Source organism: Cydia splendana, chromosome 1 (genome assembly GCF_910591565.1).
Source record: "Cydia splendana chromosome 1, ilCydSple1.2, whole genome shotgun sequence".
NCBI classification, from domain to species: Eukaryota; Metazoa; Arthropoda; class Insecta; order Lepidoptera; family Tortricidae; genus Cydia; species Cydia splendana.
Window position 1 is genome coordinate 10,027,982 of NC_085960.1, and position 22,304 is coordinate 10,050,285.

A 22,304-nucleotide genomic window follows, 5' to 3' on the forward strand; every position below is an offset into this window, starting at 1 on the left:
CAAGCGTTGTTGGAATTTCGACTTTAAGCCTTGGTCGTTAAATCGAATTTAGAGTGCAGACAGATTCAAGCGCTTTTTTAACGCGCGTTGAAAAAGCTCCCGTCCGAATGGGGGCTAACGGTACTTAGCACGCAAAGAGCATATAATCACTACGTTCTAAGAGGCGGAACTCCATAGTACGTTTTTGTCAAACGGTTCGTTTTGACAGGACTTGACTGACGTATGACTGATGAGCATCTATTCATACCAACATAAAGAAAATTGTTTATAGCACAGATAAAGAAATATATTATCTATATATTTATCTATGGTTTATAGAAAGCAGTGCTGTGAAAAATCGATAATAGTGAGTTCTCGAAACGATAATAACCGACATGATAGAAAGTAGTGCTGCGAAAAATCGATAATAGTGACTTCCTAAACCGATAAAAACCTAAACTCATTCAAAACTTTTTATCGTAGAAAATAAAACACCTGTGAGTTTATTACAAACTTTATTAATTTCTTAAGTTCATACTTGGTATATACAAAAACTCATTTATTATAAATAATAAGTGTTCTAAAATGAATATAAAACTAAAATTAACTACAATTAAGATAACTGAAGCTAAAAATTTTGCGCCCTTGGTAGGGTGCCCATCACGCAGGCAGCGTTCCCGCGCTGGATTGCTATGGCCAATCTTTGCGCGAGAAAGCTGCCTGCGCGAGGATCACCTGTGGCCTCCCTTAGGAATTTACTGAGCACCTTGTGGAGTCCCCGAGCCCCCCTACCCCATGGACCTAGTGTCTCGACGCCAAAGGCTACATATTCGTAGTATGCGCCGAGACAACTATATTTATTCGCCTTGAAGAGTTCTCGGACGTCAGCCGCCGCCCCGGCCTGTTTGCTGGTGGCTAAAATGTAGGACACCGCCAGCGTATCTGCGCAGGTGGCGTCCTACACCAGCGCCCGGCCCATCCGCCAGGGGATCAACGACATCCCGTCGGAGCGTTTGCCGTCATCCCTTGCGATCTGGGGCTCCAGAGCCGCAGGGACGTCGGCGCTGACGAGCGCTCTCCTCAGGATGTCGTTGAGCGCGGCGTGACGGGATAGGCGGCCGGCGCCCGAGGAGCAGGCGAGTCCGTGGTGGCCAAGGCGATCAACAGGGGCCCCACTAGAGGCACAGCTGTGGTCCACGCATACATCGGCCCCGACCCGGAATCCGATAGCAATTCTGAGTGTTTGGCTCGATGAAAGTGCCGTTGTTGGGTGATGGATAGGCATGCAGCCATAAAATTAGTAAAATAAAATAATTTATTTACCAATAAACTATGGTTTACATATTTACCAGGGACCCCCGCACTAGGTGAGACCTGCGGGCTCAGCACGGTTCCATTTTTATCGACTATCACTATGCGCGTCCCTTTCGCACTTACATACTTGTTAGAACGTGACAGGCATGGTGACAAGGGATAAAAACACGACCGTGCTAAGCCGCCTGGGCTACATATAACCGCGAAAATCGAAGTTCGCAAATTGCGGGCATTTTTCTCTGTCACTCTAATTACACCTTCATTGGAGTAAAAGAGAAAAATCCCCGCAATTTGCGAATTACGGTTTTCGCGGTAGCCCCTCTGTATCGTAGCCTATCTCATTCTACCGCATGGCTGCGTCCCTTGGACTGGCCGGCGCTGGCCCATTGTGTACAGGGGCCTTTAGATTTGTACAGTATCTGGATTTAGTTACTTAATAGGTATAGCATGCAAGTTACAAAATTACTAAAAATTACACTTAAATATTTGCGTACATTATAAAATATTACTTAGTATAGCTTCTAGCGGTTTCCACGTAGTTAAGTGATTGAAGAAGAGTGTAGGTAAGCTTTTTGGCCTCAATAACTGATCTGTCTTCGATTTGAGATAACAATGCTTTAGCATGACACTGTAGGTTGAAGCCTTAAGGTGGTCCTCAAATCGTTTACCGAAGGCGGAGAAGACTTTTGGAACAGGCAGGTTAAAGATTCGGTTTTTGAGAAGCGAGACGTAACAAGTCATGAGTGTAGACGATTTGTGTGTAAGCAAAACGATACTGTGCAAAAATAACTGCCGAACAGTCAGGCCATAGCTTCAGCGTAGAGTTCAGAAGTTGGAAATCGAAAGGGTCATTGTCCAGACTCTGGAATGGACACAGCTAGGAGCCTTGCGTGGTCCCTTCCCGACGAAGTGTCAATTGGGGATTTTAGAACGGCAGTGGGGGCTAAGTTGTCCCAGGCCCTTTGCCTCTCGGGTCTAGGTGGAACATCTGGCAGTTTAGCTAGCCAGGCTTTCTTGGCCTCATCCAAGCACGCGATCTCGCAGTTTGTTATTTTAAGGATTTTACCTGCGAGATCAGACGTGCTATGGATTGAGGACAAGAATGCCGGCAGAGCAATACTCGATATTTTGCGTGTTCCTAAACCGCCAAACCTAATGGGCAAAGAATCTTGGGTCCAAGCCGGTTCATTAAAACGGACATTCAAAATCGTTTCCAGTTGTGACTTAAGGAGACTATCGATAGGTTGGACTAAACTAGCGACTTTCCAGATAGGGCAGCAATGGAGCAAGTACGTAAATTTGGGAACCAACAAACAACATTTTAAAATAAATAAGGCCGAATGGCTACTAATTTTGACTAAACGATCTGAATTAACATAAAATTTAGAAATCGATTTGGCCAAAACAGACGGAATAGCTTCATCGAAAATGAGGGAGCCGAGAAGGTGGAGATTATCCTTTGATAAGATTTTAATGTTTGGGGCTAAACTCGAAAAACTTTGAAGTACCTGGGCTGCTAAAGAGGGTTCTAAGTTTTCGAAAATGTACAATTCACATTTGTCTAAGTTAATAGTAAAAGAGTAACAATAACGGGAAAAGTTGAAGGCACGACACCTCAGGGCCCTCCTCCTACTAGATTGGTGTGCTCAAATTACGGCACCTATATGCTATTAAAACTGCACGAGGCCATGCGCTTGGCGGGGAACAGAACCCTATGGAGGAACCTGGTCTTCAACAGAAGGATATGATGTCACGATCCTCAGTATTGAGGGACCGACTGAAGAGGAGGGATAAGTCTGCCAGGACCGTTTTTGAGTCTCCGCTGATGGTGCCGTCGTCCAGGTACCAAACATGCAGTATGAACGTAAGACTATGAATAGCTGAATTAATGGCCAGACTGAATATATGGTATATATATATGTATATATATATACATATTACATATTTGTTCTTATTGCACAATTTGAATACTGAATGTACAAATATGCTGTACCTATGTTTTTAAACACTGAACTGTACAAAATATATTCTGGTAGAATTTACAAACGGATACACTGTACTCGTTACAAAATCTAACATGTTTGTCTAAAGATTTTTCAAAAACTAATCTTAGAATTAATATATTTAAATAGGATAAGGTAAACACAAATATAACTGTAAAAAGGAAGTAGGAACTAACTGAATTACCGTCACACACTCAATTCAACAGTCGAAATTATATATACCTAGCTATAACTTTAAGCCGTATCAGCTGTGGGCTGTGTGTGATAGTGTGTGTGTTAATTATAACGCTATGAGCTGATCCTCATTAACCCCTGACGCAGAATGGCTACAGAATCACAATCTCCAAGTTAATACGCATAAAATAAAACTCATTCAGTTAAGACCCTACCAAAACGAACCCATAGATCTAACTTTAACCAAAATAATAAGTTTATGGCAAAAAAAAAATATTTAGCACAAGTTTTTATCGCTGACTGTACTTTTATTCCACGGGCAACTAATACTCATCGAGACAATTCTATAAACCCCAAACACAATTAGGTTTCGTTGTTTTATCACAGAGTTCCTATGGCCACCTCCTGTCTCGCCTTACTTATGTATACAAATTTCCAGCTTCATAGGAAGTCGGGAAGTGGGTCAAATTTAACTTGCAAGATTTGACCCGTACAAACATAGTTACATAGTCTGTACTAAATATAGTGTGCATTGATACCATCAATGAAAATAGAGTGTATTAGAGGCGGATTGTCAAAGTAAATTATGTAGCCACTGTAAATTTACTGCCAATATCTTTCGACAGAAAATTAAAACTGTTAGAACGCCATTTGACTTTGATCCATAAGGCTGATTAAGACGGCGCGCGAAGCGTATGCGATTTTAGCTACATTGCGGACTGTTGGTTAAGTCCAATTCAACCGACCGATCGAAAACCGCAATGTAATGAAACTCGCATGCGAGTTCTCGCATTGACTAAATGAGCCCTTTTATTCTTCACTGATATGTGTAAATTTGTTACATATTGAAATTAACGCCATCTACTCGACTGTAGGCCAAAGGTTATGGCGCCATCGCTAGAAAAGATTGCACCATACCTTTGGCCTACATTCGAGTAGATGGTGTTAATATTAATATTTAACAAGTTTACACATATCAAATACTATTACTTATTCTGTGATATCAGTGAAAGAATAATGATCAAAGTCAAATGGCGTTCTAACAGGTTTAATCTTCTGTCGAAAGATGGCAGTAAATGTAGAGTACTGTAGCTACTTACATAATTTACCATGACAGTAACTCTCTATTTAAAATTCTCTTAGATACCATGTTTTAAAGATGGATTTAAAAAACAATTTATTTGGTTAAAGTCCTAAGCTACCTATTAGGCAGATTCTTAATAAAGTAAACTCGATTTCACTTTCATGAGCTTCTTCAGCAATTCTTTCTTCGTTGTATTGTAATCTGTAACAAGTAAAATTAATTTAAATGTAACTCCGTAGAAATCTTTGGTCTCTTAAATGCATTCGTACAATGCAAACATAAGTACATCCGCGCAAAAATTAAAACATGTATGAGAACATTTTACCAAGTGGATGAAATTAGGCTTGTTTTAAGCAATGGTATGTATGCAGACAGAGATTAAAAAGTATTATTTGGTACTATTCCGCCGTATACCTACATCCTTTAAAACGAAGATGAGATAATAATATGCTGTGCGTAAATATTAACCAATAACTTTGGAATTAATTTTCAAACTGCTGAGAGATAAACATATTTTTTTAATACGAGTAACAATACCATATTCACTTACCTAGTCTTTTGATTTGCTCGCTGCGTTTTTCGATTATCAGAAGCAAGAACTAGAGTATCCCTAGACCCGCCAGGTTGTTTGTTAGCAAAGCGGGGGCGTTTCGCTGGTATTGACGCTGAAATCAAATAATCCGCATAATTATAGAGGTACTAGCTGCTCGCCTCTTTATTAGTAGTATTAGTACCTACCTACTTAAAAATGGAGACCTATAAGCTCTAGAAACCACGGACCGGAAGACGCAGCGTGGGAAGGCCCTCTACAAGATGGAGTTGTATGGGGTCGGCGCGTGACCGGCCGCTGTGGAGATCGTTGAGGGAGTTCTTTGGCCATCAGTGGACGTCTTTCGGCTGATATGATGGATATGATGATGATGAAGCTTTCGGAAACCCGTCGCGCGAGTGACTAAAAATACGTAAATGCTCTACCCATCCATGCAGTATCATACCATGCCCGTGCTGTCGTGAACGTATCAAGCATGGAATGTAAGTTAGTGATAAATAAGAGCTCGTCAACATAGGTAGAGTTTTTTTGATACTCCCACGTCAGCAGCAGATGTTGCTAAGCGGACGAGGTGTTCAAAATTACCTTGATACCATCTTGATACGCACTTATTCTCTTAACAATACAAGTCGCGTTAAGATCATTTTGAACACCTGGCCCTTATAGTAAATAACCTTATAATCGGTCAAGTCCTATAAATTAAATACCTTTGTACTTAAATTACATACTTCACTGCAGGCTTCACTTATACGGACTCTACTTGTCTGGTCTAATGTATGGTTTTGAACCATAACCATTTCTTGTTCGGTGGACAAGTCGCATGCTCAATAGGCAATAGCATTAATTGAGCCAATAACATTTTTTTTCTCAATTCTACGCTTACCTTTTTCCGGTCGAATGCTTATTCCAGATTTCAGACAAGCTTGGCCTGTACTCGTAGATGCAGTAGGTAGCTGAAGTTTGTGCTGGAACATTTCACACGTTAAAATAAGTTTTAAAAATAAATTACAAACATAGGTACCAACATAAAACATTAATAGTTAGTACCTTCACTTATTTTTATTTGTCAGTCGTAGTTAGCTGTTAACCAAGCAGGTAAGACTTAGACCGTTTAAATACCTTACTTTGAACTTCTTATCTGTTTTATACCGATCTATGTTTTACCTAGTAATAGCTGATACTAATGACCTGCTTGAAGACATGCATATCGGCGTCCGCGTGAGAGCAAATCTCGCATACTACCGAATACCTAGTAGGTAAAGAATCCTCAAGTAAACTATTAAAGAGCATGCGAAGACCATCTCCGTATAAATCTTTAAGCGGACGCACACATTTAACCGGTTTCGATGAAACTTGCATGGGGTATGAACTTTAAGATTTTTTGCCCCGTTTCTTAATTCCCAATGATACCACACTCGTAGTTCGTACCTATCAATAAGCGAGATTATCATACTAATACGTACACGTACATAGAACGTTATGGATAAACCGGTTTTGATAAAACTTCCACTGAATAACCTACTAAGTTGAGATAAATGTACCTATGCCAAAAATAATATTTAATAGAAAAAAACCGACTTCTCAAAACAGTCTGAAATGCCATATATGTAAATTATTGGCTGGCATTTAACTGATCACCATATATAGTAATCCACTTCGTCACCTTTTTCTAGTAGCATTTCGTTTCTGTAAGGGTCGCAGTTCTTACCTAACCTAATATTAACCTTACCCACTTTTATAGTAGCATTTCGTTTCTCTAAGAAGCGCTAGTCGCCTAGCGGTAAGAGCGTGCGACTTGCAATCCGGAGGTTCGCGGGTTCAAACTCGGCTCGTACCTACCAATGAGTTTTTCGGAACTTATGTACGAAATATCATTTGATATTGACCAGTCGCTTTTAGGTGAAGGAAAAAATCGTGAGGAATCCGAACTAATCCCAATAAGGCCTCGTTTACCCTCTGAGTTGGAAGATCAAATGGCAGTCGCTTTCGTAAAAACTAGTACCTACGCCAATTCTTGGGATTAGTTGCCAAGCGGACCCCAGGCTCCCATGAGCCGTGGCAAAATTCCGGGACAACGCGAGGAAGATGATGATGATGATGATATAATGATGATTTCGTTTCTCTAAGGGTCACAGTTTTATCCTACCTAACCTAACCCACAAAATCGAAATCGCCAAATGTGTACTATGCGTCGTTGAAGACTTCTGTTCTGATAATCATCAGCAGTTCCACTTCATCAAATGTGACAGTTTTTAATGTAAATGCTTGATTTTCTGATTAAAATACATAAATCTCTGTACGTATGCCTTTAAAATTTGAGGAGGTCTCTCGATTCCTCATGGATCCCATGTTCAGAACTCGAGCTTGACATAAATGTTGATTAAAAACGTGAGCTATGCATCGTTGAAGAGTTCCGTTCTTGACCATCATCAGCAGTTCTACTTCATCAATTGTCACTTTTTTCAATGTAAATGCTTGATTTGTTGATAAAAACTCAAAAATCCCTATATGTATGCCTTTAATTAAAGATTTGAGGAGTACCCTCGATTCCTCATGGATCCCATCATCAGTAGGTACTCGAGCTTAACAAAAATGTGGCTTAAAACCTTAACTTGCTTAATAGTAATTTTGAAGACCTATCGAATGATGTGCTTATGTTGATATTTCTCAAGAAAAAAACAATGTTAGTTTCATACGACGACGACCGGTCTGGCCTAGTAAGTAGTGTGACCCTGCCTGTGAAACCGATCGGATCCCGGTAAGGGCATTGTATGATGAACACAAATATTTGTTCCTGAGTCATGGGTGTTTTCTATGTATATAAGTATGTATTTATCTGTATAAGTATGTAATGTATATCGTCGCCTAGCACCCATAGTACAGTCAACGGTAAAAATATGGGTGTAGACAACTTACTCAAAAATATGTCCCATAGTTCTTAATTCACTGACATAAGAGTTATGGGACATATTTTTGAGATGATTTGTACACCCATATTTTTACCGTTGACTGTACAAGCTTTGCTTAGTTTTGGGCTAGGTTGATCTGGTGTAAGATGTCCCCTAATATTTATTATTTATTTATTTACCTACCCATGGAGTGTATTTTAAACTACGTACCGAAGCATAAAGTACATCAACGCCACTTAATTAACGTCCATTAATGGACGGCTGGCAGTCCTCAAGTATGAGTTTCTCCAGAAACTTCCTACCTCGCACAGACAAACTGTCGAATGAACTGCCGCGTGCGGTATTTCCGGTCCGTTTCGACCTTCAAACCTTCAAGAAAAGAGGCCAGCATCGAGATTACAACCCCTACGGTGTTGCGACTGTAATGTTGCGGGTATCCATGGGCGACGGTAATCTTTATCATCAGGTGATTCGTGTGCTCGTTTGCCTCCTATATCATATAAGTAGGTACATATAAAAAACACAATCTTATAGTTTTGGAGTAAAATTACTGTATAAGTGTTTCTTTTTTTGCTATTTTGGCTACGGAACCCTAAAAACGTTCACAAATCGGACTATCGGTTTCGAAGAGGAACGTGGATAAACTACTTGAGATCTGTGTGAAAACTAAAATACTTATACCGAAAAGCAAAACTAGCATAATTACCATTTTCACTGTTTGATGTTGACAGAGGTACTCTGGCATGTGTAGATCTGATCTGAATCTGGTTTGCAGCTGAAATTTAAATTATGTTAAAAGAAATAAGGTAGAAGTACTAGTGCTTGACGCTGCACTAGTATTCGACATGGGCACTTTATGTCAAAATAATATAGGTTAAATTTGAACGGCGAAGATTTTTCTGTATTCAAATTTAATCTTTGTCACTTTGGCATAAAGTGCCCATGTCGAATACTAGTGCAGCGTCGAGCACTAGTACTTCTGCCTTAAGTTAACATTTTTAGATTAAGTACTATTAGGTAACTCCATACGCCGTGCACCGCAATAACGCGGTTGGGAGCGGCAATTTATCTAGAAAAAAAAAGATCTTCATGGACTTTCCATGTGCGACGGTAATCGCTTATTTACCATAAGGTGATTCGTGTCCTCGTTTGCCTCCTATATAACTTATATAGAAAAGCCTATGTTTATTTTAATATCCTTATATCTTATAGTTCTTGAGTAAAATGGCTGTGATCTACGGACGGACGGACTGACCGACGGACATGACGAAACTATAACGGTTTCATTTTTGCCATTTTGGCTACGGACGGAACCCTGAAAACGATCACAATTCGGACTAACCAATTCGAAGAGAAACGTGGGTAAACTGAGGGCCTATCGCGAAACACGTTCGCCGTGTTACTTCTCTGTCGCACATACGTACGAATTTACAAGTGCGACAGAGAGGCAACACGTCGAACGTGGTTCGCGGTAGGCCCTCTGAAGTCTGTGTGAAAATACTATTAAAGATAACTACAGGCCTATTCGGATTTCGAGATAATCACAAGATCTTGAGACGATTTAGAGATCAACTAGATCTACATTAGATATCGACTAGATGTGACTTGGATATCTAATTCATAACTTGTCGATATCGTTCAAGAGGACCTCCAGAATCGCGGAAACGTCAAATTTGACATATCTATCTTACAAATATCTTTAAATTATCCGTATCGTAACTTGTTGAAGTCTAGTAGAAATCTAATTCATTTTCCGAATCGAGCCGCTAGAATAATTACCATTTACCTTCACTGTTCGATGTCGATGGTCTGGCATGTAAAGATGCATGGATCTGGTTTGCAGCTGAAATTTAAAATTCTGGTGAAAAATTATGTTAATATTTTTAGATGATCTATTTTTTATGGGTAATCAAATATACCTACTGTTACTGTCTGTCTTTCGGGGCCCCCTGAGGATGGGGGCCCTGGGCACGAGCCCCGTGTGCCCTTATGGGAAAGACGTACTGACTTATATATTAAACCACTTATTCATAAAACTTAGCATCTACCTTAGTTAAATTTGTCCCTTTCTAACAAACACAAATGACAAAATGACGGATAAAGATAATCGATTATCAAGGGCTTAAAAGCGTTTATGAATAATGTCATAAGAATACTGTTGTTGAAATTGAAATAAGTACCTTCAATTCAATCTCTCATAGCATAGCATACTTAGTACCTATTGATTGAAGTTTCTTGTTAGATGGACATTGTTTCCATAAAAAAAAAGGTAGGTAATACTAATAAGTAATTAAAAATAATGAAATAGCTGTAAGTACCTACTCTGGACTGGAATAACCGTGATGTGCACAAAAACAGGCCAATTCGAACATACACTGAAATCAGAATAATAATTTATTTTAATCATCATTATGCATTCATTGTTAAATTTAGTCATCGTGCGTCTTGCCCGCACCAATACATGTACGGAAAAGTACGATATTATGATCCATCCTCACAAACACCCAATTATATGACAAATTGTTTACAGTACCTATATTAGGTACTTATTCAGTAAAATTCCTCCTCCTTAGAAGGTAGGTAGTGTATGCCGTTTATACATGTTTTAGGGTTCCGTACCCAAAGGGTAAAAGCGGGACCCTAATATTACTAAGACTCCGCTGTCCGTCCGTCTGTCTGTCAGTCTATCACCAGGCTGTAACTCATGAACCGTGATAGCTAGCTATATGGGGCATTATCTATGAAAAGGGACCTTATTGTCGATGGCGCTTACGACGCACAGCATCGCGCGGCATTGTATTTATATCGGGGCATCGTTGATAATGGCGTAAGCGCCATCGACAATAAGGTCCCTTTTCATAGATAATGTCACATATACAGTTGAAATTTTCAAAGATGATGTAAGTATTTCTGTTGCCGCTATAACAAGGAATACTAAAAACAAAATAAAATAAATATTTAGTGGGGCTCCGATATAACAAACGTGAATTTTTTTCCGTTTTTTGCATATGGGCACGGAACCCTACGTGCGCGAGTCCGACTTGCACTTGGCCGGTTTTTTAAATTATAATATTAGGTCTTGGTTCAAAGTTTGTTTGGGGTTAGCTGGATGAAGGGATAACTTCATCTTTATAATTTAAAATGTATCTGTTGCTGTGCTGGACTGTTTTAAACTTACCTACGATAAAATGTTTATTATTTACCTAATCACTTAGTGCCACTTGCACCATACCACTAACCCGGGGTTAACCGGTTAAACCATTAACCTAGTGTCAAATTGTACTGGTAACCATGGCTACTCTAGGTTGAATCAGTTAACCCCGGGTTAGTGAATGGTGCAAGTGGCCCTTAGTGGGCTACAACTAAGGCTAATTAAGTAATTACTAATTATGGCTAATAGAAAGTTACCTTGTCTACTTGCAGCATGTTGAGGAAATTCTCATAATAATTGGTATTCCGACAGTGGAGGTGCGGAAAGATTTAACTTTGAATAGGCTCTTTTTAGGGTTTTGTAGTCACCTAGCTAGAAACCCTTATAGTTTCGCCATGTCTGTCTGTCCGAGGCTTTGCTCCGTGATCGTTAGTGTTAGAAAGCTGCAATTTGGCATGGGTACATATATCATGCATTTGCGGCAGCAATAAAATAAAAACTATAAAAAATTTTTTTTGTTCCAATAGCGTGGGGTACCGTTGTATAGGTCTTTCAAAACGAATAAGGAGACCCTTTTTTGATATAGTTAATTTTTCGGAAATAATCGCTCCTAAAGAAAAAAAAATATGTGCACCCCTCTAACTTTTGAACCATGGGTCCAAAAAGTATGACAAAAATCGTGAAACAAAAGCTTAATAAATAATTTCAATGAAAACTATAGCAAACATGATCGGTCCAGTCGTTTTTGAGTTATTGCTAAAAATCTCCTTTTTCTTAGTAAAAAGACGTACAAAGCGCTGCAAATAGGTACTCCCTGTAATTTATAATGTACCTACATGATACTTACGAATATCCCCCGTTTGGCCTATTTTGACAGAATCGTAACTACGAAACTCTACACTGAGCAATTGAGCATGGCTCGACATGTAGCGTATTTTCCTGTCTTGCCAAAGTCTCTCCGTTCAAAATGATCGCCACAAACGTGACGAATCTCCTGCAACTTTTCTATGGGTAAATGAACGAGATCTTCTTTTCCAGTCTAGCTTGTCTAACCCAAGTTATATAGCAAAGTGGTTTTGGCTACCTTTTCATTGTGTACTGTAAACATAATATTGAGGGACACAAATGATGCAAATTAAATCAATAAGTATTGCAAACATAAGAGGAAGATAGTAGTAGTAAGTATGTGCTTTAAAGTGATTGCGACATTTGGGTTCATGCAGGACTACTTTCAGATAACTAAAATATGAAATTGAATAACACGTAAGCTTTTATAGTAATAAAAGGTCATATTTGAAAAAGAAATGGAGATTATAGAGATTCGATGATGATAAACAACGTGGGTTGTGTCGGTCTAATAAGTACCCTGTGCCCTAACTATTAGAAGAGACTTACAGGTAGCAAACATAGCAAATTCAAATAATACACCGCATAAGTAGCAAATAATATTTTTAGGAATTTATAAATTGAAATAGACGTCATCTTTGAATGCCTGGGCACTGGGAAGTATTTCACCAACAACTTTGATAACTAGAGACTGATGACCCCACAGTCAAACTCATTGTTGAGTTTTGCTGGGCTATGACTATTTTTAAGAATACCTCTGTATTTTATTAAATAAATAAATAAATAACATTTAGGGCGAGCAATACGTGCTTGTTCCTCCTATTACGGAGTGGCGGAGACCGGATTCGAACCGGCGTCTCGGTCGGTCTTTAGCTTGTTACGCGGCTGATAAATCAAAATGTTTAATAAAATAATTTGATTTGTTCCCTGGTAGTATTTCGGAACTTGTAGACTTACCGCTGTTCATCCTTGAGAAATCTGGCAAAGAATCCTCCTCGAGTGATTTCTCAGACACCGCATATTTCACAATATCGGTTTTTGCCGGCCATTGTACTATTTTACAACAGTACGGGTTTCTGTTTCAAGTCACCACAAAACTCAGGAGAAGCAAACTCAACTTTAGAAAACTGTTATTATTTTGCAAAATTTGCACACGAATTACGTCAATTTTGTATTTCAAAATGGTTGCCGCTCGTATACGCATAATGTCAAGTTGGCATTTCAACAGTGCTGCCGCCAATGCCACGCCGCTGAACTAATTGTGACAAATATCTTTGCTATACGTTTGTTCGTAGTAAGAGAGTTTCTCGCCACTGTTAGCACGTAGATGACGCTGTTCGAACATAATGACAATTGTTAAATCATAATTCTCCTAAAGAATATTAAATTAGTTTTGTTTAGTTTACGAATTGAATTAGTAATAAATCACACAACGCAATCTATCAGTGACTAGTATTTGGTATAGTCTTCTCTATTTAGAGAAGACTAACATCAACCATATACAATACTAGATAGACTAGATACGTAATTGTGGTATTAAACCTGTCCAATGTCATTGCGTCTCATTCTCTCATTAAGCAAAATGTGAGACGCAATACACATTGGACAGATGGAATACCACCCTAACAGGTGACTCATCGTTGTTGTAGACAGTTGTAGATAGGTGGCGCTTCGTTATTTATAGTTTTTGCCATAGGTTTTTGCATTTTAGGCCCCATTCGCACGACAGCTTAAAAAGCGTTGCGTTAAAACCCGACGTTGGCGCTTTTTTACCGTTTCCAATATTTGTGTTCATATGAACGCTTAAAAATCACTTGTGAAGCCCCCTCCATACTATGCGCGTGAATCGCGGGCGAAGCCGCGAACGCGAGTGTGGAGTCGATTTCGCTGTCTGCGAAAATCGACTCCACACTCGCGTTCGCGGCTTCGCGCCGCGATTCGCGCACGAGTGTGGAGGAGGCTTGAGTCGTACTGCCACGTACGCATCTCAGCAAAGCCATACTTTATTTGCTATTACGACGTATTATTTGAATATAGCTTGAATATTTCAGGAATTTGTAAGCATAAGTTGACATTTTTAATGTGAAACTAATAATAATCTTGACGATTGACACCAAAAATTGACACTTGACAGCTAACTGACAGCAGCGCCGGCGCTTTTTTAACGCTTGTGAGAACAGATACACGGAGTTCCGTATGCTCTATTCAATTTGACGCCAACGCTCAACGCCGAAAATCGAACAGTGCTCGATAAAAAAGCGCCGCGCTTAAAAACCGCCTTCGTGTGAATACATACATGGTTATCCATTTGCGTCATTCAATCGCTTTTTTAACGCGCGTTGAAAAAGCTGCCGTGCGAACGGGGCCTTAGGGTGGTATTCCACCTGTCATTGCGTCTCACTCTCAAATTAAGCAAAATTACCTACCTAATACATTCATTGAGAGTATGAGTAATGGCGGCAAGTCGACTTGTGGGCTTAATGGCCTGTTTACACTTTGACTAATCAAAGTTGAAAGTGTAAACAGGCCATTAAGCCACACTTTACTAATATTAGCAGTGGGGAGACACTCCTGACTTCGGTCGAACTCGGCTCCGTTCGGCTCGGCATTGCTCCGAGCAATTATTAGGGTTGGCACCACTTGACTCCCTTGTGCGTGCACGACCACAGATAAGATAATCACTTGAATTTTAACAACCCTAAATAGCCGAAAGGGATAGCATGATTCGACCCTGAATCGCTGTCAAACTTCGGGTTTGTAGGAAGTGTCCTTTCTGTACGGTAGTACTATTATTTCTTGTGATATTAGTTCACACATTAAATTTGGCACTGAATGCAAGTAGCAAATGTATGAATATACACTAATGTCACTAATCAATGTGTAAACTGGCCTTTGCTAGTACTGTCAGTGAATATGTTAAGCAAATGTATTTAAATTAAAGGGTACAAAATAAACAATAGTGTATACATGCCACATTATGAAAATCTTTATTCTTATACCAGTCCACTACATCTTCATACAAAATAAGTGCTTTCATCGTGTTTTGTACCTAAAAAAAGAAATACATAACATATAAAACCAATTCATGTTCAATCACATATTCTACATTAATGTTAGTGAGTAGGCATATTAATATTAATAATGAAGTGTCAGTCAAAGGTTCAGATACATATATAGCAATAATTTGAACAGTAAAAATGATTGTGAAATGCATTTTGGTTCTAGTTTAAAAGGGGCCCAGACCCACTACAGAAAATGTAACACATTATTTCCATGTAAACTACTCTACTGTTAAAATTAAACTTAACATTAAGACAAACTTATAACACAGACTGTAAAATTAGTTGAGTATCACATAGAAACAATACACTACTGGCAGGATATCCCAACCAGTGGGGCATGCCTCCCCTGGGGATTGTAGTGAGACAGAGGGCAAGGAATGCCTTGCCAGTAAAGAAAACTCATAGGTTTTTTCCACAGCAAAAGTTAAATTGAGACTAGTGGCATGAAAATACTGTTTTTAACCTAGGGGGGCTTAACACCAAGAGGTTGGGAATCCTTGCACTACAGAGAGAACACTGCAGTGGGACTTGAGCTCCATAAAAGAGAAGCTCACATGTTCTGTTGAGCCGGGCTAGCGGGAGGAGGCTGGGCTTCTAAATTCTTAATCAGCTGAGCTAACCAATGCTTCGTAGAGTTGTCTTCCTGGAGGCAGGCTGTGAATGTAGCGTCCCGCAGCTGATCCGGAAGACATTGTCTCAGTGCCTCCCTGGCCCTTGGGTTGTCTGATAGACGGAGGTAACAGCGAACTACATGCTTCAACAACCTCGCAGAAGGATCCTTTGCTAAAGACAGCACCATCTTCCCGAGTATCATGGCTACATGTGAAAATCTATCATAGGTTTGACAAATGTAGCACAAACCACTGTCATCTAGCAAAATCTTTTGGAGTATGAATGTGGCAACCGTTTTAGAAAGTTCAGACCCATTTTCCATAATACGTAGGCACAGGGGAATTATTTCTGTGGTCAGCAGAAATGTTATAACTTCCTGTTCATCTGTCTTGACCAATGCTCCAATCACTCCGAGACTTGTCAATCGCAAGTATTCAAAGGGTCTAGTTTTGGAGACCGTGTGGAGGAAGGGGTACAGGAATAATGGAACATGGGCTTGAAGGAATGCAGATCTCGTCTCAGGATGAGAGGCTACACACTGCATCAAGGCTAAAGCGTTGCATACACGGTTGCTTTGATGCGCGGTAAGCGTCGGCGGGATCATTGCCACATAGATGTTCGTAATCTCTTGCAACAGCGCGGCTATGGTGCCAAAGCTGTGCCATAGCATGGGTGCCAAGTCGGGCACCACTTCCCGCTTTTTACTCAATTCCAGGAGAGCATTCTCTCTCGTCTCTGGATTACACAGCTCCAGGATCCACGTGTAGATCTTCTCGCGGTCCACCACGGCTTGCATGTTGGCCGGGCTTTGCTGGGCGCTCATGTTGTTATTCATTGCTGCAGCTCAATGGAAGATTGTTGAAATACTATATACTTGGCACTGGCTTATAATAGAATCTTAAGTATAGGTCAAAACTCATTGTCCAGTAAAACAAAACAGTTTCTAATTCATATCACAAATTATCAAAAATACTGAGGCTTGTCTTGACAAACGTCAAAGTAAAAGGAAAGGGTAGACATTTTTATTTTTTCGCATCGCCTCGGTATCATTAAAAATATGACTTGTAGATTTAAAATGATACCCAGAAAATTATATATTTAAACAGTTTTAATGCCCTTTGTTTATTATATAATAAATTAGATATTATATATAATTACAAGAAACAAGGAAGTAATTCTATCCAAATTTAGTCCAAAAAACCGTAAATAGCATCACTGTCGCTTGAGTCGCTTCACTACATCACTACCTCGCAGCTGTCATCGTTCTGTCAGATTTGTGTGCATCTATCGTGTATATCGTGGATCCTTATGATATTTTTATTTTCAGTAGTTAATTAGGTTTAAAATTCTTTATTTATTCATTTATATAAACAATTTTCTATAATACTAGTATAATAATGTTTTAAAGACTATGTGAATGTAAGAAGCTAAGAAGTGTAAAGAACTCGGTCAGCTGTATTGGTAATTTTTCTCATAATATAAGGTAATATATTTTCTTAATAATTAGCTTAAGTAGTGGGCATTTTTAGGTCAGTTTGAGACCAGGGTAGTACATCTATTTTATAGCTATCGATATAATTGTTTACGTATTCCCCCAGACTAATAATTGGCTGACGCCATAGCTATTTCGGACGTATAAAATAATCAACGCTTTAGTGTACCTACTTAAACAGTCATGTGAACATTAGCTGGTCGGGAACTAGGCAGGACATCTATATAATATTACAGATGTGCTTTATATTAATAATCTACTAGGAGACAGATCATCAGAGCATACACATAATATACATGTCTACTATGACAGGAAGTTTCTTGTTAAAACAGCTTGGTTTATGACACACAATGTTTTTGACTCATTTAATATCATCATTTGCATCACAGCCATAATATGTTTTGTAGTTTTAAGATGTAACCTATTTTTTATAATATGTGATATGTATGCTAGTTTTAAGCTATATAAACAGCTATTCCTGTTGGATCAACTACAAATCGCAAAAAAAAAACTAGTTATTCCATAGAAAACTGTGACCATACATGGGACCATCTTGTTCATTGTTTTTCTTTACAATTTGTGTGGGTTACACAAATTGTAAAAAGTTGTTCAGTATTTATGGATTGTTGGATTTTGTTCTTGATACTTGCCTTATCAATTGATATTGTATTATAGTTATTAAAACCTCAACCTCAAACAAGATGGGAGTATGAGAAGAGTGGCCCACGACAGACCCCAATGGAAAGAGCTGGAGCAGGCCTTTGCCAAGCGGCACACTGAGCTAAGAGACATATTCTAACTCAGAGTAAAAGGGCTTAATAGATAAATAAATAAATATAAAATATATACCTTGAACTATGAGTACTAGGCGACAATATAAACCTACTTATATAGATAAATACATACTTATATACATAGAAAACACCCATGACTCAGGAACAAATATCTGTATTCATCACACAAATAAATGCCCTTACCAGGATTCGAACCCAGGACCATCAGCTTTGCAGGCAGGGTCACTACCCACTAGGCCAGACCGGTTGTCAAGATAGATAGTTATTAAAAGAGTGTTATATCTTACAGAATCATGGAGGTATCCCACTCCCTTACCCTGAATGAAACGGCGCTGCAGCAGCTGCCTGATGACAAGAAGCCACATTTCATCTTTGAATGGCTTCGCTTCCTTGACAAAGTCCTTGTGGCGGCTCATAAGGTAGTCTTCTTACTACACATTTATTTTTATCTCTTCTTATAGTTCGTTTTTTTAGCGTTAGAAAGAAGGTAAGCGATCTTGACATGTCTTTTTATTAAAAATCATCATTGATAAATAAGTCACAGCAAATATGTTAGAATTATAAATCATATACGATCTTTTACATTTTTTTGCTTTCATAAATAATATAAACTGGTTTTTTAAAGTGTTTTTCAATATTTTTTTAATAAAAAGACACATCAAGATTGCTTACCTTATTTATAATGCTAAAAAAAACGAACTATAGCATTGATCATTTGTGTCTGCTGCTGGTTATATAGCTCTGTCATTGAGTTTCATGTCATTCTAGATGCAGCAGTGTCATTTTACAATTGGATTTTGATTGTCATGTTGTTTGTAAAACAATATTTAATCCTTTCATTTTCCAGTCTGACATCAAGAGCTGTCAACAAAAGCTGGTAGCGCAACTAGTGAATCTCCTCCGAGAAAATCTGGGTTCCCCGGCTCGACGGCTGCTTGCTCGCTGTCTGGCCACACTTTTCTCTGTTGGAGACACCTTCTTACTATTTGATACTGTAAACAAATGCAATGATATCATTAAAGTTAAAGATGACTCACCTTCTTACTTGCCGACAAGACTGTAAGTTTTTTTATATCATAATGTTTTTTCTAAGAACTGTAGAACTATAGTTGCTTGATTGAAAGTAAAAAATACTGGATATAATTTCAAAGTGTCAATACTTAGAAGTTCATTTCGGTAGTTATATTAAAGAAAAAAACATAATATCTCTCAACCTAAATAGTCACCCTTTGAAGTCTTTCTTATTTTAGTCAAGAGATTTTTGTATCTGGTTTGGAGTCAAACGAAATGCAGAGAGAATCTAGATTCTCTACCCTAGTTTGCCATCACCACACTAATCAAGGTTTTTTATGTTCAAGTCAACATTGATCAAAAGTATATGTAATTAATTTTAATGGATACGCAACGCAACCATTTGATCCGTGTAGTGGTCAAAACGGAGAACAAATTTAATATTCGTTTCTATAAAATATATTTTTTAATTTTTATTTATTTACATGAACAATGAAATTTTTTTTCAGAGCTGCAATTTGCTGCTTAGGGGGGATGTACGAGAAACTCGGCCGAATGATGGGGCGTTCTTACGAGGAAACAGTGACAACCCTAGTCAGGTCACTGAAGAGCGCCGAGTCGCAGACAAGACTGGAAATAATGAACACATTGGAGAAGGTAACCCTGACAACCTGTTACATAATTTCGTATGAAATTTCTATAGAAGTATAATTTGTTCATATTGTTTTACAGCATGTTCTAAACAATTAAGTTTAAAAAATTAGTGAAACATTAATTTGTATTAAATTAATACTATCTCTTTTTAATGGTTAATTAAATGAGGTATCGATTATTAAGTGAGTTACATTGAGTTACCCAGTTTTTATCAAGAAGATGAACTGAAGTGTAAATGTGGTATTTCCTGTACACCGTCTGTAACATTAAACGGTACATTGCAATTAGAATTAATTAACTCGCGCGCTGTAAATGTGTCATGGCTGCGTCTGCTTCACTTTTTGTTATCTCTGTACATGTACACTTGTACAGTAGTTAATTTAAATATAAACACCAATAAGCTACCACTTTATTATCTAAAACACTTTCCCCCAAAATTCACCTATGTATCAACAAATACGTACATCAGTATCGTCACAGAATAAATAATAGTACTAGGTACAGAAGACTCACTCTCTAACAAAACGCGTCTGTTACGATCAGGACAGATATGGCCGCTAGGTGGCGACAGCGCCACGGGCGGCTTATGGCTAACCACCAAAATTGGTGTGGAACGGATGTACTTTTAGCTACCTGTAGCAAAGCGACGAAATCGCGGAGTGTGCCACGCCTGGTATCGTCACCTTTTATTACGAAGTGATTGAAGACAGATCGTGCGTCGGTAAACTCATAAAAAGTCGTGGCTCTACGTTAAAAATGCTGATGACGTGTGTTTTATTACAGTCTGTCACATTATTGCAACACATATACTCAACACTTTGTATTTATACACGATTGAACATGAAGAGTATAAAACAACACATTTTATCTGGAGCATTATGGTCTAATACTATATGTTTACTTCGATACACAGAAATATTACATATTTGAACGTATTATATGATATTTAAATTCGGGACTGGGTGTTGACGCTCGGCTCGCAGCACCCTGCCCGGTGGTTGTATGACAGGTCTCTACTACTAAGGGTCGGTTGCACCAAACTGTTCGTATCGTTAAAGAGTTCGCAAATTTTTTATGTATGGAAAGTTTCATAGTAAAGCGCCGGGGTGCGCCGGCTGACGTTGATCAGTCTGTCAAATGAGGTTGGTGCAACTGGCCCTAAGTCAATAATGGTATCTTAATAGATGATTTTACCTCTGCTAAAGCATAATGCGGCCTACACACGTTGAAAAAACGAATTTTACAAGTGAAAAGCGTATTGAGATAACGGTATATTGTTTGTCAGATTTGCGTCGGCATGGGCCTAGCCGCGCCAGGGGCATTGCGAGAGGTGTCCCGAGCCGCGCGCGCAGCGCTGCTGTCAGACCGCGCGCCCGCCGTCCGCGCTGCGGCGGCTAATGCACTACGGCATATGCTGCCACTGATGAAGCTCACCGCAGCAGACCTGGATGCCATAGCAGCGGCGTGTTTGAGAGCCGCGCAACCGACTGACTACACGTTGAGGTAATTTAAACCCTGTGCACCCAAGTTAAGAGTTGATATTTGCGAAACTCGACCTTTAGACAGTCGTCCGCCCTCCTGCTGCCAATGCGATCCTACCACCGATGAATCTCAGCGTAGACCTAGATGCCAAAGTTAACAGAAATAATGTTTTAAAGATCGAATGGGTCTTGCTATAATATTTTGGTTAGAGATGAATTTTACTTTTTTTTATAAATCCTTCTGTTTTCAGATGTGCGGTATCCGAATTACTTGGCGCTTTAATAGCGGCTACTCAAGCGGGCGAAACGTCTAATTTGAACAGCAAACTCAAAGTGGGTGCACAAGCGGGTACGTTTTTGAAAATTACATTTTGAATTTTTATCACGTCACATTCATAAAGCGCGCGTCATCACTACACCTTATAAAACAAAGTCCCACGCCGCGTCTGTCTGTTTGTGTGTTTTTATGTTTGCGATAAACTCGAAAACTACTGAACGGATTTTCATGCGGTCTTCACTTATCAATAGTGATTCTTGAGGAAGGTTTAGGTGTATAATTTCGTGACTACTTTTAGTAACTGCTATAAGCGTGACCATATCGTGTTATGTCATGCCCAGTAAGCGCGATCATAATACGCCTGCCGAGGAAAATTCATTTCTCACTCCATATTGTGGCTATCTTAATATGACATGTTAGGTAATCCTAAAGTGGATTTGTTGTCACTTTTTAACAAGAGCTTATAAATTTCCAGTGCAACAAAGCAAGAAGGACACACCGAAGAACGTGGTATCGTTAGACGAAGCGCTGAATCTCTTGATGGGTGCTTTCTTAAGGGGCGGCACGTCTTTCCTGAAGGGCGAACTTATCAAGTCAGGGTCGGGTGTTAGCCGGGAGGTCCGCGTCTGCGTTACTCATGTAAGCATATTTTAAAGTATTGAGTTGAGTATTAAGTATAGACAACTTAACAAATAAAAGATAATAGGGAATAAATATAATGAGACTTGTAAAGTAGTGTAAAAAAATTGTGTCCGCAATTTTTGCTGCGGAAGTAGATGGCGCTGTGCGTACCCCGTTCATAATGAGGGGAGTTAACAAAATTTTAAGTGGTAACTTTTTTGACACTGTACGGCGCCATTTACTGTAACTGTCAAATTTGTGGGCACAACATTCAATTTAGCATTACTTTT

General features: G+C 39.0%; 2 protein-coding genes across 2 annotated transcripts in view; one reads left to right on the forward strand and one right to left on the reverse strand.

Annotated features, from left to right (window-relative positions):
• Nucleotides 1–14,972: 14,972 nt before the first annotated feature.
• LOC134790579 (CCR4-NOT transcription complex subunit 9) lies at nucleotides 14,973–16,705 on the reverse strand. The gene is made up of 2 exons (XM_063761431.1): nucleotides 15,627–16,705; nucleotides 14,973–15,059 (listed from the first exon to the last, which is right to left on the reverse strand). Exons 1-2 carry the CDS (start codon nucleotides 16,517–16,519, stop codon nucleotides 15,044–15,046), a joined length of 909 nt encoding a protein of 302 aa, XP_063617501.1. The 5' UTR covers nucleotides 16,520–16,705; the 3' UTR covers nucleotides 14,973–15,043.
• Nucleotides 16,706–17,027: 322 nt separating this feature from the next.
• The window catches only part of LOC134794757 (HEAT repeat-containing protein 5B), a 58,692-nt gene continuing 53,415 nt past the window's right edge, over nucleotides 17,028–22,304 (forward strand). The window contains exons 1-7 of the mRNA XM_063766542.1: nucleotides 17,028–17,167; nucleotides 18,260–18,389; nucleotides 18,818–19,029; nucleotides 19,491–19,638; nucleotides 20,921–21,138; nucleotides 21,368–21,465; nucleotides 21,869–22,032. Of these exons, the coding sequence (XP_063622612.1) occupies nucleotides 18,264–18,389; nucleotides 18,818–19,029; nucleotides 19,491–19,638; nucleotides 20,921–21,138; nucleotides 21,368–21,465; nucleotides 21,869–22,032 (966 nt within the window). The 5' untranslated portion in view covers nucleotides 17,028–17,167; nucleotides 18,260–18,263. The remainder of the gene's footprint in view (nucleotides 17,168–18,259; nucleotides 18,390–18,817; nucleotides 19,030–19,490; nucleotides 19,639–20,920; nucleotides 21,139–21,367; nucleotides 21,466–21,868; nucleotides 22,033–22,304) is intronic.